The sequence below is a fragment of the Dermacentor albipictus genome, chromosome 7 (genome assembly GCF_038994185.2).
Source record: "Dermacentor albipictus isolate Rhodes 1998 colony chromosome 7, USDA_Dalb.pri_finalv2, whole genome shotgun sequence".
Lineage (NCBI taxonomy): Eukaryota > Metazoa > Arthropoda > Arachnida > Ixodida > Ixodidae > Dermacentor > Dermacentor albipictus.
Genome location: NC_091827.1, coordinates 73,496,525 through 73,513,221, shown reverse-complemented (window position 1 = coordinate 73,513,221; position 16,697 = coordinate 73,496,525). Strand labels below are relative to the sequence as shown.

At 43.6% G+C, this 16,697-nt stretch overlaps 1 protein-coding gene and 1 long non-coding RNA gene across 3 annotated transcripts in view; both read right to left on the bottom strand.

Annotated features, from left to right (window-relative positions):
• Positions 1 to 15,119, bottom strand: part of LOC135916089 (uncharacterized) — an 81,519-nt gene extending 66,400 nt beyond the window's left edge. For both annotated transcript variants that reach the window (XM_065449320.1, XM_065449321.1), the window contains exons 1-3: positions 14,975 to 15,119; positions 14,589 to 14,716; positions 10,769 to 10,898 (exon numbers count right to left, since the gene is read on the bottom strand). In XM_065449320.1, coding sequence (XP_065305392.1) covers positions 10,769 to 10,861 — 93 coding nt within the window. In that variant the 5' untranslated portion in view covers positions 10,862 to 10,898; positions 14,589 to 14,716; positions 14,975 to 15,119. The remainder of the gene's footprint in view (positions 1 to 10,768; positions 10,899 to 14,588; positions 14,717 to 14,974) is intronic.
• LOC135916088 (uncharacterized) lies at positions 1,585 to 8,549 on the bottom strand. Its single transcript, XR_010568846.2, has 4 exons — positions 8,301 to 8,549; positions 5,898 to 5,983; positions 5,067 to 5,286; positions 1,585 to 1,675 (listed from the first exon to the last, which is right to left on the bottom strand). It is a non-coding gene; the product is annotated as an uncharacterized lncRNA (long non-coding RNA).
• Positions 15,120 to 16,697: the final 1,578 nt, after the last annotated feature.

The window sequence follows — 16,697 nt, the reverse complement described above, 5'->3', positions numbered from 1 at the left end:
CATGTTGGTCTAATCAACGTATGGACAAGACTACCTGCTTGCAAACTCATAAAGAACACATGGTGCACACCGCGCCAGTTCGCAAACAATGCCAATGCGCGGTGCCGTGCGCCACGCATTGGCATTCGAGAAGGGTGGAAAGGGAGCGAAGCGGGTCGGCACAATGGAAATAAAAATAAATGACAGTGCTATGGAGCGCAGGGGCCACGCGTCGGCTACTCCTGTTGCCATGGGAACGTAAACCATCGTGCGCGGCGCCATTGTGCTAAAGTATCGCCCGCCTGCTAGGGCCGTAACTGAAGCGGACCTCGGCGCTGGCGTCGAAAGAGCGCGTGCAAAATAACAGCCAATTGCAGCCATGCGGAGATTCACCCCTGGGGTGTAGCGTTCGGCACACGCAGCCTGACAGGAAGCGCTCAGATGGCGGGAGAAATGAGATGTTCTATATATCCAACGCCAAAACTGCCAGCTCAGAGGGCATCGTACGTGCGCTAGCTGTGCTAGCCGACAGCATGCACGCAGGCAATTCCACTTTGTGTGCTCATTCGCCAAACGCAAAGCGCTAGCTCGCCGCGCACTTATGCACATGCGTTGGTGCAATAGTCGATCGCCGCGCTGCTCCGGGCCATGTTCAACGCACCAAACTGAACAGAGTGGCAAGTTTTAGGCATCGTTGGAGTCGCCGGCGGGACGTGTCAAACTTCGCCGGTTGCTCCATGGCTTGAAATGACGGAATGTATTTAAGCCTTTAGAATTTGTTGCAAGAGCTGCTTTCGTCGCCTCTTTGTCGCCATCTCAGGGCCTGACTCTTTTACCGGAAAAGCGTTTTCGCACAAAAAATCAAGTGAAAATTTGTTGTAAGGAACGCGGGTTATCAAGCTGTGTTTCAGTAGGTCCTGCAAAAACGGATCCATGCTCCATCAGAACCACCCGAACAATGCTAGCTGCCATCAAAAGCCCTCTAAAATAGCGGGGTGATTTCTACATAGATAGCCGTCCCGATATGTTGTAAGAATATGATTTTAACGTGATAGTCCTGCACGATTACACACAACCTAGTAAATGCTGCATTTTGTAAGCCAGAAATTGTTGTTGACCTGGAATGTTGCGCTAGCACGTTTAATTGGATTGGATTAAATTGAATTATGTATTGGTGGCAAAATAAATCCTACAGGTTGACGTCCCTTACAAAAAATGTTGTTGGAAATCCACTGATTTTCTATCGATATATTATTGTACCATCAACAGAAAAATTGTGGAAATTCCATTGGCATTTCATGGAGGATTTGTTGAGAGATCATGGAAAAGTGGCCACCGTGAATCCATTGTATTTCCATGGGAGTATTATGGTGTGGTATTTCCATGGGGTCTCCATGGTATTTTTATTGTGTTGTTTTTTCATGGGATCTTCTTTGGATTTTCATTGTACTGTTCTTCCACTGGGTTGCCATTGTATTGCGCAGTATCTTCATGAAGTTGTCATTGCATTTAGTCCTCAATGCAATGACTTCATGTAAGATGCTTACTGAGGCTGAATATGAGGTGCAGCCAGCAGTAACAAACAAGAAGGCATATAAAAAGGCATGGTCTTACTTCATTTTATTTATCACGAAAGCAAGGATAGGCTCTTCTTGATGTATGGAACACTGGCTCCCGGAAACTGAGCAGGTGTATCCTGGAAACATATGAGTAAATGAAACAATGTGCAGCTCTGGCAAATAAATTAGCAGGCAATAGTGATTATTTAAGCAACAAAACTAAGAAATAAATATCTGCTAGAAGCTTTCATGTTTAATCCATGTACTACTGATGTTCTGTATAAGGAGCTATAATAACAGTATAAGGAGTCATGGTAAATCTGGCAAGAGCTTTGTAGGAGCTGCTAGACAAAAAGTATAGAAGTGAGCTTCTATGCAGTTTAAACTAGCTTTATGCTTGAATTATCTGCCTGAAAAATCCTGCAATATTTTTGTTTTATCGTTGATTAAATGTTATTACAAATAGCATTATGCTTTAAATTATTTGATGGTCACTATGGCAATGAAAAGCTTGAACATAGCATATGAAAACATTGCAACTGGAATTCACTACTTTCTGTCACACTTTAATTGGTTTAAGAGAAAACATTCAGCATTCTTAAAGTAGGTGCAGCCTGCTGGTTACACATCACAGCAGTGGTGGTCAGACATGCGGCAAATGAACTAAATTAGCTCCATGCTCAACGTGACTGTCACACGAATGTGTGGGGCTCTTCCTCTCTGCATTCACTAAGTTCCTGCTGGAGTGAACCTTTCATGCAACATATATATTTGACACTTTATAATAACAATAAGCGCTAAGTTAACCCAAGAAGTCCTGAAAAATAGTGCAGGCTTTGTTTCTTAGTAAAGAAACAAAGCTACAAGATAGCTAGCACATAGCAAATCGCCGAGCATATATTAAAATGTGCCATCACAAATAGCTGGTGCAGAAGTCAACCTAGGAATATATGTGTGCTATCTGGCCAGCTATGATCTTGAAGCAGCACACTTACATCTGACACGTACACTTAGAAAGGGCGTACACAGGCGCCGGACTGCAACTACTGCTTTATTGCTCAAAGACCCATCTTCTGTAGTGTCTCTTGTGAAGCGTACATGCCCTGATGGCAGTGTGGTATGGCGAGAGCCAGAATAAAATGCATAAAAAACACAAATAAAGATGAAATTTTTGGATTTCCACTCTATGAATAACCAAAGTCCAAGATAACAGCGTGCTTCTTCAGAGAATGATACCGAGGGGCAACTGATACACCTATCTGTCTATTTGTCAATTTCTATTGCTTCAAGAATTTCCCGTTTGTTTTTTTGTGTTCTCTGCGCACAACTTCCGTATCTTTCAATGTGGTTTGCAGCCACAATCCTTGCAATGAAACGCTAAATGATCTGAATCTTTAGCCATGTAGTGATAATTGTGCTCAGTTAGCCTCATATTCAAGGACCTGCCCGTCTGCCCAATGTATACCTTGTTACAGGACAGAGGGATCTTATAAACCACTCTCTCTGAATACTTCATATAGGGCTTTCAGTGATTGATTGCACAGGCACTTGTTCCTTTTTTTGCGCCATTCACCTTTTTGCATACGCTCGACAATCACAGAGGCGCGCAAAACACCACATCAATGCAAGCCCTGCGACCTATCTTTAGCAGATTTGGGAAATTGTGTGTATACATAAGGCATGACCAGCTTGTAATGCCTTGTGTCTGTGCGTGGATCTGCTCACTATTTCTGTCTTCTTTAGTAAGCATTCTGCAACTGATATCAAGAGCTTCGATGAATACCCAGAGCTCTTGAGGCAGGTTACCTGGTTTGTTAAGCTTGTTTCACATTTGTGATGACATGTTTTTTGCAGTGTGTTAAGAAAGCAAGAGCGGACAGTCACCCTTTTCACAAGCTTTGAATGGGCCGAGTGGTAGGGAAAGACAGCTTTGTTGCTCTTTGGCTCATAAGACCAACAGATTTGATCGGAGGATACATATGCACCAAGGTCTAAAAACCTAATAAAACCGCTGATAGGTAGCTTATGTGTTAGTAACAATGACCTGAGGCATTTATAAAACACTGCATTGGTGTGTATGTTGGTCTTATGAACCAAGGAGCAACAAATCTGTCCTTCCCTACCAATCGGCACATTCAAAGCTTGTGAAGAGGGCAATTGCCACCAACACCCCCAATCCCCAACCCCTTGAGCGATGGGAGACCTTGTTATCCAGCCCCGCCCTACCAATTCAGCTCGCACTGACGGACAGGGGCCAGGAGCTGCTGGAAACATATGGGTCCCGTAACTAGGGAACCACCCCGTCTGGTGCCTGCGTGCACCACCGATTTATTTCGGGCCCAGCAAATGTTGCTTCATCATCATCATCATCCACTCTTGCTTTCTTAACGCATTGCAAAAATCATGCCATCACAAATGTGAAACCAGCTTCACAAACAAGGTAACCTGCCTCAGGAGCTCTAGGTATCCATCGAAGCTCTTGATATGTTTCAGGTTACTAAACACAAAAAAGTGAGCGGATCCACTCGCAGTCACAAGGACTGTCAAGGCAACGCAGTCATACCTTATGTACACACAATTTCCCACAATCTGCAAAAGATAGGTCAAAGGGCCGGCGTTTATGTAGTGTTTTCCGCACCTGTGCGGTTGTCGAGCCTGTGCAAAAAGGTGAATGGCACAAAAAAAAGAACAAGTCCCTGTGTAATCAACCATCGAAAGCCCTACGTCAATTGTGCAGATGGAGTGTTTTATAGTCCTGTAACAAGGCATACACTTGGCAGACATGCAGGTGCTTGAATATACAAGGCTAAATGAACACATTTATCACTGCACAGCTAAAGATACATGTCATTTAGCCTTTCATTGCAAGGATTGGGGCTGCAAACCCGTCCTGAAAGATACGGAAGTTTTGCGCGGGAAACACAACAAACATAGCTACAGAAACTGACAAATGGAAAGATAGGTCTATCAGTTGCCGCTTGGTATCATTCTCTGACAAGGCGTGCCGCTATTTAGACTTTGATTATTCAGAGTGGGAATCCGAAAATGTCACCTATATTTGTGTTTTACTCTCGCTCTTGTCACACCTCACTGCCATCAGAGCATGTGTGCTTCTCAAGTGGCACTACAAAAGACGGGTCGTTCTTAAACAATAATGCAGAATGTGCAGTCCAGCGCCTGCGTATGTCCTTTCTATGTGATGCGTATGTGTCAGATGCAAGTGTGTTGCTTCAATATGATGGCTCACCAACTAGCCCATCAGTATCTTTTAAGCAGCTGTGATCAATCCATAGCCCAGCCAATCATTTCTTTTATCGGGCCTCTAAAATTTGTGCATAACTTCGTGGCCATAATGCAAATAATGAAAGAAGGGAACTATTTGTTTTTTTACATGAAATATTAGGAACACTTACTATACTTCATCCAGTTGCTAACAGTACAGTTTGTATAAATAGCCTTTCTTCAACTTATATGCATGTTCTGATTTCATTATTTAAGACTAAATGACTACTAAAATAGCGTACACACCTATCGGTCTCCTCGCATACGGTGTCGAGGGCCTCCTCCCGAACCGTCTGGCCACGTAGGCAGCTCTTGCCCACAAACAGTGGCTTGCCGTGGAGCCCACCATCAGTAAAGACGTGGTGCAAAAGTGCCCTGACGAATTTTCCACGGCCACTGATAATGTCACAGGCCTGGCTCAGCTGATCGAGGATGTTCTTATCAGCGTCCCGCCACCAATGTCAACCTGTACACATAAAATTAAGCGACACTTTAAAAGCTCACTTTTGATCACACAGAGCATAAAGGTGAACAATTTATCATCAAATGGACAAGCCATAAATGCCAGCAGAAGAAAAACAAGTGTCTTGCAGCATCGTTGCATGGTTTGCATTGCAGAGGCATTTCTTTGACAATTACTTGCAGTTACTGACACTGCAGCACATGTGCACGTGTGCGAACAAATATAAGTTGTTTAGAGGTGGACTTAGTAGTTGCCGGCTGGTTGCCCACAGATACACAAGCTGTCGTCAGTGAGTGTGATCTCGTACACGATCATTGTTAATGATTTCTAAATAGCATACAGCACCAGTAACTTTCCTGCAACGGCTTGCTACCTGCCACCATGCTGGCCAGATATAAATTTTAGTCATAGTCACACATTGCAAGATCAACTGCAAATCTTTAAATGATCCATACAGATCCCTTTCGCTATCTGAAGTGATTCCAGGGGCCAGAAGTTGGGAAACACTGATTTAATCTTGCTTTGTTCACGGAATCACTTCAAATGCACTATATTGCCAAAAAAGAAAGTAAAAGAAAGAAGGGAGAACAACTGGCAGCACACAATAAGCGTACCTCTGTGCAAGCAATTACTGGTTCTTCTGGCTTGTTCTCGATGTTGTTGAGGATTTTTCGTAGCCTCTTCACTCTCTTGCCAGCTTCTGCATAATGAGAAAGCAATACAACCACTGAATAAAAGTAATATGTACTTTAACCATTTCAGCGATAAAGCACCAAATGCTACTTCTTTATGCAGCGAAATATCTCACACTTAATAATGAATTTTGCGACACTTTGGTTCTTTTTGTGCATCAGTCACTGATGCGTGATTTGGCGAGCCTGGCATTTAACATGAGTCGGGTGCATGACACTTCGTGATAGTCGAGTGAAGCGAGAAGCCTTCCGTTAAAGTGTTGCAGGTTTTCACACATGCTGCACAGATAGTTTTGAATTTAAGAATAGGCATGTTTATCCACAAGATTAATACAAAAAATTAATGGGTATTTCTTTCAAGCAGCAAAAGGGAAAAATCAGTACGATCAATACATTTTAGTTTTTTTAAAGATGCTTCAGTATTCAATATTCCTCATAAATTCTAGTACGGATTGAATACTATCAGACACAAACACTGCTGCAGTGTGCTTTTTGTCTCGAGTCATGGAGTTCCTTACATAAACCGACTAGAGGGCCTCGACACCTATACTTCCATAAATATTACAGGGCACGTACACAGGAGCTTTTGATGTGGAAGGGCATGTTCAACTGGTTCTTGTTATGTTAGCACTGTTTATTCAGTGTGGCAAAGTAGATTCGCACATGCAGGGAAGGGCCTTAAAGATCCTTTTTTATATTCACAGAAAGCATTAACCAGATGGTGTAAGATTGTTGCCTGCTGTTGATGTGTCATGCAAGTTTGCAATAGCATCAGACACAATGTGCCCTGCACTCTTCTCTAGATGCTGTGGATGCCACTATTTAAAGTATTTTATAAATGCAGTATTACATAACAGCTACACAGTGAAAAGCCATCAATAATAAAAAATGTATATAAGTGCTTGATGCTTATGTAACCAAGTGTTTCTTGCTACCAGCTACTGTGTTAGCAATGTATTTTATTTGTGTGACTGAATGAATTAGTCGAATATTTTTATTGTTCTCTGCATATGTTTTAGGAATACTGAAATAGCAAGAACCAAATTCTTTTACCAACAGTTTTTCACAGGGCGTTTAAGAGGAAATTTCAAAAGAAAGTGTCTGATATTACGACATCTTTATGACAAGGCACTTTTCTCTGTGAACATAAAAGTAGGAATTTGGGTCAGTCCTCCGAAGGAAAAAGTATCCCAGATTTGGTCTAAAGGTTGCAACTTTTCTCACGTATTCAGAGGCTTCCATGCTTTCATAACCTTTCTTTTTTTTTTTTTTTGCCAGAAAAGAAAGAAGATTGACTATATTTATAGTAACTCCGGATTAACAAGTCTTTTTCTGTGATACACTACAGCTTTGAGTAAAATCTTGTTCTTTAACATATCCAGAGTACACAAATAATTTCGTAGAAATACTTTTGCAACATGAAAAAGATACCCAGGGCTGGGAGAGAAACTGGTGGCGTCAATCAAATGCGCTTTAGGCATTCTTTTTCTACGTTACAACACGGTGGCATTCGATTCGCGAACGATCAACCAGCCTGTTTTATAGGACGATCCGCGTTTATTACACATCCCACGATATCGGCCACGACATTTCTGCATGATTATTTGATGACAATACAAGGAAAAGACGGTCCGCCAATTTGATGTTCACATAAACGGCTGTGGCATGGGTCCTGCTGCAACGGTAATACTTGAAACAGGGTCATGCAAGTTAAACATTCAAATTTTGTGATTTTGCTATCCAAAGCCACGATCTCATTACAAGGCACGTCGCAGCGTACGACTGAATTAAATTTGAATCTTTAACAAGCACCCATATCCAAGCACGAGCGTTTTTTGCATTTCGCTCCATCTAAATCCGGCTGCCGCAGCCGGAGTTGCACCTGCGGCCTCAAGGTCAGTGGCGCAATAAGCTACCGCAACGGGTGGGGACGAGCATGACAACACAGGAACAGGCGCCCTTGTTTTAAGTGGTTCCGTGCATTTCAGTTCGCGATAAACTTGGCTACCGTGTAGTACAGACGAATAGGCCAGGCTGCTAAATACACAGCTTAAACAGACGACATGACCCCACCTTGGCGCTCGATGGACCGAATGAGCATGCAACACGCTACACATGCACCCGGGACCGGCCCGGCACGAAATGTTTTGAAACACCGATGCCGTGCACCACGCGTGAATCAGACATACAGCTCGGAGTGGTTGACTGACACAGCACCAGCGCCACAGGCACAAGTCAGCCCGACGTACATCCAGCAACAAAAAAAGCGCCCCGCGACTTCTACGACACCAGTCAGAACGTTGCCGACACAAGAAACGTACTTACCGTCGGGTCAGCCGGCGCTCCATTCTTCATGCACGCTTCCACGCAGCCCAGTCGGTGGCATACCTCCGCGTCAGCCAGTGGACGGACGGGTACATTCAGCTTTTCGTCTCCGACGCTCTTGGCAAAAATGTCTCTTGTCGCGCAACAGCAGATCACAACACACACGCATGCTTACAGCTCACGACGCACACAACGCGCACACAGAGACCACGAAAGAAAGCAAAATGGCGACGGAAACAACTGCCAACACAACTGGCAAACAACCAAACACGCGAAAAAAAAATTTCAATGTTGCTTGTTAACTTTCGTATATTTGGCTAAGTTTGGTAAAAAAACTTTCAAAACTAATTTGTTCGGGAAGAACTCCTATAATTTCTTTGCAAAGCTGTCAGTTATACACAAAGTGTAATAAAATAAATTATGTTGCTGCGGAAATAGCAATTGTCTGCTTGAAACAATGATTTAGTATTAATGGCAATGTTGAAGCATGACCTCCGAGATTCCCTCCGTGACGACACATTGTTCTGATCTCGAAGGCTACAAATCCATCAAGTTGTCACGAAGCGATTAGTTGCAAATTGTGGCGATTCACCACTGGTTTGGCTCATTCCCTAAGTGCTCGTTGTTTCAGCCGCGCGAATGCAGTGGCAAAGCTGTGCTGCTTAACCAATGCGCTGAAGCTTACGTTACGCGGCAACGATGGCGCGAGAAGTGAACGGCATCAATCGACAAATGTTTTCTTCTGACGACGGGCAGGTCGCGCTTGCTGATGCGAACATGAGTCTGTATGAGTCGCGTCTCGGTCGCTATATATAGATGTAAAACTTGAATAAATCAAGCAGACTAGGAGACTATATTTGTCTCCGCCCTGTTTCAAAAGTTTTTGGAGCTGATAATTATCATCATCATCATCATTTTAGTTGGTCGCGTGACCTCTGCCAATCGGCGTGTGGGCGCGCTTACACTGAATTTTGTTGCATATTTTGCCGTAATGTAATAGTGTAAATTTACGCGAGGTCGCCTTTCCGCAGGCTCTGTATTGTTGTGGTAGCTTGTGATGCGACGTGATATAAATTTTGGTAAGGTCCAGTAGGATCCGTACATCGACGTACCGATAGTTCAACAAAACAAAAGTTCAAAAACCGGTTACCTCTCAGTATTCTGGATGCTTCTGCATGCATTGAGGAAGACATGAAGCTACGCCGACGACAAAGGCGCTTTGTCCAGCCAGTTTCAATTTCAAGGAGCCTGCCAAGGGGAACTAATTGTTCGCGAAGCTCCCACATAAAATCCACTATTCAAAATTTGATCATTGGGATAGGTAGTGTCGAGCACGGGCACCAAAGTACTCATTTTCTGTAGCCACCTATTGCTGATAATTAGAAAGTTAATTAGCGTAACTTTGCTAATTACGCACGTAAGTGCGGCAATTGTTCTGTATCTAGAGGCCGCCAATCTGTACACTCGTATGGTAAACATAACATTACCGCGATTTATATTTTGCAATTTTAAAAATTTGGTGCAGCAAAAAAAAAGTACCCTGTACGCTGCCCAGTGGTATGAACCTCTTCTCTCCTTGGTAGTACAATGTTCAAGCTTTACACTGCATCACCTACACTCAATCTTTTTCAGGTCTCCCATTGCAGTTATAGCGCACATTGCAATATCCGCAGTGATTAAAATAAGTTGAACCTATCCGGAGATTGTGCAGATTGCAGATACAGCATTATTTTGCATTAATAATGCATTAGTACATTATCTTGCAGTGGCCTTTATTCTGCACTTGAACGTACAACTGCCTGTGCAACAAATTTTTTAATAATTGGTTGAAGCTCTGGCCAGCTTAATTACGCCATTTCATGTTGTAGCCTAAACTAAGGAACTAAGAAACTAATTAACTAAGGAACCTAAACTAATGGTTATTGTTTCGCGTAAATTGTATGTCGCCTGTTTAACTCGGTCCAGTTGTTGGCATTACACAATGGAATTTGAACATTATTTTATCAATAAAAAAATTACTGTGTAGTTGTCAATAAAAATTTTATTGAACAACCATGGTGCTGGCACAATGAATGTTGTAATTTTGTGGAGTTTCTATGGAATCAATGATAGTACAAGAGATCAACAATGGAAATTCAAGAACCATTTTTGTAAGGGGTGATGCAGCTCAGCAGCCGCTTCATCGCGCCCGAGGGACGCCTTTTTTGACGTTAAGCGAAACGATGGCTGGCTGGTATCGGGAATGACGTTTAATAACTTATATACTAGTTTCGTCATGCACGTGCGCTTAGCTTGACAAGTCACGCGCTTGCCTCTGCAAGTCATCCGCTCCTTATCAGTCTGTTCGCACGAAGTGGGAATTATGAACACGTAAATTTGCATTAGTCAATGCAAGGGCCGTAAAGGCGCCATGAGCTTGTTGATAGAAAGCGACCCGTTTTGAAGAATGTAATAAAACAAATTCTTACCGGTAAGACGCAATGATATCCGTTTTTGCGAGTAATGCCAAGGTAGTACTCGAGCATTTCGGTTGACATACCCTTATGCGGATCGTACGCCATAGTCGGGATCTTTTGGGCTTGAGCCTTGACGATAAGGCTGGATAGGGAAGAAACATTACGCGGAAGGTGGAATATTTGCTAAAATACATGAAAGTTGGAGCCATGGACGAAATTGTGGCGAATTCACAATGGGCCACATTGTGCTGACGCACATTTTAATAACAACTGTAATTACTAAAGCACTATGCCATCTGCTGCAAAATGTATCGCTCCGGCGTCGATCATCATTGTTTCTTTTGCTCACTGTGGCATTCCTGAAAGTTAGGACCACTGTGAAACCATTAGGAACTAGATTGTTTGCGCATAGTACTTCCTCCTTCTCTGCATTAAAGGGAAGCTGAAGAGTCTGTCGTATTCAATAAGACGCTCATATACGGATGCGGGAACCTTTTAAACCATGTAGGCCAAATTTGGGTTTTTTTTTTCAAATAGGAGCGACGTAATCGTCGGTTTAAATTGCGCTGTAGCTCCGCCCCCGTCGAATGCCGCGCGCTGCTGCTGACGCTGACGATGCGAGCGGAGACCGGAAACCGCGGTGTTGTGACGTCAACTTTAGTGTTTTGCTCCTTCGCAGCCTGCGCGACCGTGCCTGACCGTGCTTGTTTCTGCGTGCGTGCCGTCGTAATCTGCTTCGATCGACCCTGCATTTCTTTGTTGGTGCGTCTGTGTGTATGTAGAGTGGTGGTCAACGTGCGCAGCATCAACTGATGTGGTGGGCCGATCATGCCGTCTTTCTGTGCAGCCTACGGTTGCACGAACATCAGCGGCCGCGACGATGTTCTCTTCCATTGCTTCCCACAAGACAAGACGCTTTTAAGGAAGTGGGAGGCTGCTGTAAAGCGCAAGAATTTCAATCCCTCAAGAACAACACTGCTGTGCTCCAACCACTTCCGTGACGACGATTATCACCAGAATTTCCACTAGCAGGCTTTCTAAACGCAGCACGAAAAGATCGGAGCAACGAAAACAAAGACGGCACGAGTGCGGACTGACTGATCATAACTGGTGTTGGAAGGCCTTATGAATACAGGAACTCGCCCAAACCTGGATTTTGATTTACTGTGAGCTCCTTCATGTTAGCACGCTGAACGGAAGGTGCATGTTTATTTCCCGCCCTCGACGCAGGTTTCGTCGCGAAGCGCCGCGAATTTTCTATTTGCACGTGTGTTGTAAAACAGCCTGCACGCAGCTACCATAACGCAGTGCAAATGTAGAGTTTGCATGTGCTGGAAAGCCGGCGCACGCCAGGACGCTACGCTCCCCCCGTCTCTCGCGCACAGCGAGAAACCAACCGTCTCACGTAGCCGACGGAATTCGCCGCCTTTACGACTTCGGTTACGAGTAGTGTGCGGATGGCGCACAGATGGTCACTACACGTACTGCATGAACCGGGAAGCTTTTCACGCGTTTGAACCGTCTTTGTAGGTTGCCGACAGCTTTGGACAGCGCACAAATGCCGACGATCGCATCCCCGCTTACGTTTCACGAGGAGGCATGCAGGAACACAACACTGTAGTTGTTTGACCGGAAACGAGCTCACTAGATCGGCGAAAGATCGGCGGGATCACTAGATCGCTTTGCAAAAAACATACTCACCAAAGAGCATTTCCAACACGAGGAGATCCCAAGACTTCGCTTTCGTTCTCGTCGAAAGCACTGCTCGCACCAGCATCGTTTGCTTCTTCGAGAGGCCGGCTCTTTGCAATCGGCTCGTACATGTAGGGAGCATGCCGGACTCTTCAGAAAAACGCAGTCTCTCTAAATTTTCTATTACCTCTTAATTTTCCATTACGGCACCAAACTACCTGGCACCGCGCTTCATGTGGAGCGGCAGCGGCCGGTCGCTAAAGTTGACGTCACGGGTCGCCCGACCAATCACAGACGGAAACGAGACGCGCGAGCTGGGCGTGTCCGCTGCTGCACTTTTCGTCGAAATAAAATATATTTGCGCTTTCTTTCGCTCAATTTCGATATGATATTCGAATTCGGAGGGTTAAAAACCATTATGTACACATGTTCACTCATTTTTTCTGGAAAACCTTTCAGCTTCCCTTTAACTGTCCTCATATAGTTTGTATACTCTGTGTAAAACCTACCATTGGGAGTGTCATTTATACGATCCGGAAAGAGCTTATTCTTCTACTTTTCTTTGACTAGTACTGGTGTAAACTTAGTGTGTTGCCGTTTATATTGTTCAAGCCACGTTCGGGGCTATTTGTTCCGCTCCGTTCCATATATTCTTACGCGAATAAAATCAATCGCATTTCAAAAGCAATGCATCAGATTCAATCCCACTTTAATTGTCTACGACTAGCAGAGGGGCTCTTTTTTTAGGACGAGCGACTCACGTGTGAGCTGTAAGTGGCAAACGTATTTGTTATAAATATAGAAAAAAAACGCAAGAAGCACTCAATTTTAGGATTACGCTCCTTGAACGTTAACGACACATTAGAAAAGAAACACCTCAGCAAGGGTGCCTCGCCACCCCTGGCTCCCACAAAGAACAGAATAAAGTTTTATCGCTCTATGTTGGTGACGAAATGGCTGCCGTCTGTGTTGTAGGACACGAACACTGACTTGGCACCGCATTAGAGCAGTTGATAAAGTACAGACATGGTCATGATCAAACGAAAATTAACAAAACTGCCGTGGCTTTCAAACGTTATTTGGCACTGCAGCCACCTATGATGCAGAATAAAAAATAAGTTTACGTGCTGGTTTCGTCCCACTCGCTTCGAAAACGAGATTATCGATGTTGACTAGCTGAGCTCCTCCTAAGAAAAGTCACGTTGAAGAGATCAGTTTGTGCGAAACACTTCAAAGGAAATTACCTTTCCCACACGTGCGTACAGACTCTGAACTATTTTTTTATGGGATGACGGATTTACGAATACAGTAATTCATGCGATGCCTTTGTGACTTTCTGTGCATTCTACGTGAAATGATGTGTTGTACTTTCTTCATTTGGTACGATGTGCAATATTTACCTAAACGAGAGTCGATACTAGCTCTGGGATTACAAATATAGGTACGACATCTAACGCTATAGCGAAGCACACCTGGGAATATATTAACTGATTTCAGTAAACGTATTAGAGATTCCAAGTCCTACGTGGAAGAATACAGCTCTAAAATCTCTATTACGTAAGTTTAGCTGAAGCGGTACAAATCTTTTATCGCTTAAGTGATCCTTATGGCTCGAAGAGAGCCCTTGAATGCAAGTCGCTATAGATCCCCACGATCTTCTGTAGCTTTCTGTGCATTAAACGCATGAAAACTAATTACTTTGTATCACAGTGACCTTTCTACTCAGCAAGCATTATGGAGAACATTAGCACCTGGGACTGTGAATTGCGAAGCAATGCGCTGATGTAGACACAAATATAAACTACCGTTCGTTATGCGATATAGGCTCCGACTTTACTTGTAGCTCCCGTAACTTAATCAGCACGGAATTTATTTTCAAGCAGCCGAACACAGAGCTTTGAATTAATCATAGAAAAATGCTCCACAAAACATACTTCAACTACAAAAAATTATTCACTAAGCAAATATACAATATCTACACTACATTAAAAAAACAGTGGCAATTTTTTTTCAGTTCCCTCGAATCGCAGCGTAACTTGAAAGCTGATTGGGCAACCTCTATTACCGCAAACATTTTAATGAACAGCTCAATTTTTTCAATAATGTTTAAGCCCTTGAATGTTGAGGCCCTTAGACTTACTTTTTTAAAAACCGTAGATGACAGTACGTTTCTTCTATTAGGGTAATTCAGAAAACCTCTTCTGATGGGGCTTGTGGATGTCGTTACTTGGCTGTGGTTCACGACAAATGAGTGCCTTGAAGGCCAACCTTGAAATTGTAAACACAGTAAATTTAGTTGAAATGCGATGTAAATTATTTCAGACATTTCAAATATTACATTCGATAAATTATGCTTCGATAGGCATAGTATATTAACAAAAACTGTGACAGTGTTTAGCGTTCCCACAAATCACACTCTGATTTCAAACGTTCTTGAAAAACATAAATTAGAACGAAAACCTGAATGAACGGCTCAATTTTGTCAATAAAATATGAGTCATTAATTGCTCAGGCACTAAGACTTACTTTGGCAACAACAGTAGATGCCTCTACGTTTATACGATATCAGGCTAATTCGGTAAGCCCCTTTTGATTCGGCTTGCGGATTTCTTTTACAGAAGGTGCTGTCCCAGGCAACCTAGCCTGCTGAGAGTATGTGCTCACAAAACACCTCGAGTAATGAGAGAGTGCAAAGATAGACGAGCGCCAGGTTTATGATGCAAGGAAATGACGGCATTCATCTATCAAGCATTGTTAAGGAATAATCCATAGGCGTCTCACATTTTAGCGTTGATTTATCAATGGCTAGTGCGTCAAGACAACGCTTCTTCTAAAGCACACACCAGGAACGAAAGCGGCCATGAAAGGCATTAACTCCAATTCACGACGCTGAACTGATCTTCCGAAATGGTACAGAAATATGAAGATATATTGTGTGTATTAGAATCGGGTATGCGCTTGCAGAGCCAGAACTTACATATTCGGAATGCGAAATGTAGACACTAGGGCAAACTTTCCATTTAGGGAGAAATCATTGTCGGAAGTAGAAACGTCAACACAATTAACAAAAGAACAGACAGGCGAAGTGCTTCGACAGACTTGGAAAGCGCGTTCCGTACAAACATATTTTGGTCTCCACCAATTTTTTCTTCGAGGTCATTTTTTCATTATTGAATATTGTCATGCAAGAAATGTTGCTATCCCTCACTGCTCTATCCCTTCTTTTAAGCTGAACTTTATTTGCCTCTTATCCGGACATACCGGGTGCTGCTGCTGTGGTGTTGCTCACGCGCGCCACTGGATTTCTCGCAACACCACCAGATGTCGCTCGCGAGCGCGCATCCCTGCCGGCTCTGGCACGCAGTATTTCACAGCTTGTGTGTATGGCACGTGCTGTCCTTGCTTTCCTATGCGACATAAATGCAGGTGCTGATCTGTGGAGGTCGCAATGCTGGCTTGCGATAGTGGGAACGTTACTATCTTCTAAAGCCTTAAGTGAGCGCTTCGAGCTGGCATCTCAGTAGCATGCTGGCCGCGTATGCAGAACTAACTCGTAAACACGTGCCAAAATAATGGCTCTAGAGCATGCAATCACCGTCGAAGACACCCAGTGCCGAGAGAAGTGTCGCGTGAAACAGGAGCGTGTTCACTGCATAGCGATGCGCGTTACAAGACCGCTGCTGCCACAATCCGATGTGCCACGTGACGCAATGATAATGTTCCACCTTCTCAGAGATTATGAACAATGACGCATAACAACGTCTGAAGCAACCACGCCTGCTTGTTCTACGGATAACGCATACAAACAGTTGTCTTGCACGCAAGGTAACGTTTAACTTCAACTAGCCACTCTCGTATTGGAATAAACGTTGAAGAAAACGAAAAACCGATACCGAAAGTGCTTAGGATCCGGACATGGCGAAGATGAAGAATAGGAGTCAAGCATTACGTGGTGCTTCTGCTTGTATAGCGGTCGCGATAAGGACTAAGTGTGTTAGATTTTCTTTCGCGTTGAGGCAGGTTCGGCCTTTGCGGCTGTTAACAAACACAAAAAATGAATAATTATTAGTCTTAACTGCACAATGGACAGTTCATACATTTGCTCAAGAATTTCTATTTCATAATTTACTTTTTCATTTAGGAGTGTTGCCATATCGATCTGGCACACAAGGCCATATCGACATGGGACGTCGAAATCGTCCACGGCCAAATGCCGTAGCGACGAGCCTGTTCCACTTACACCACTGTC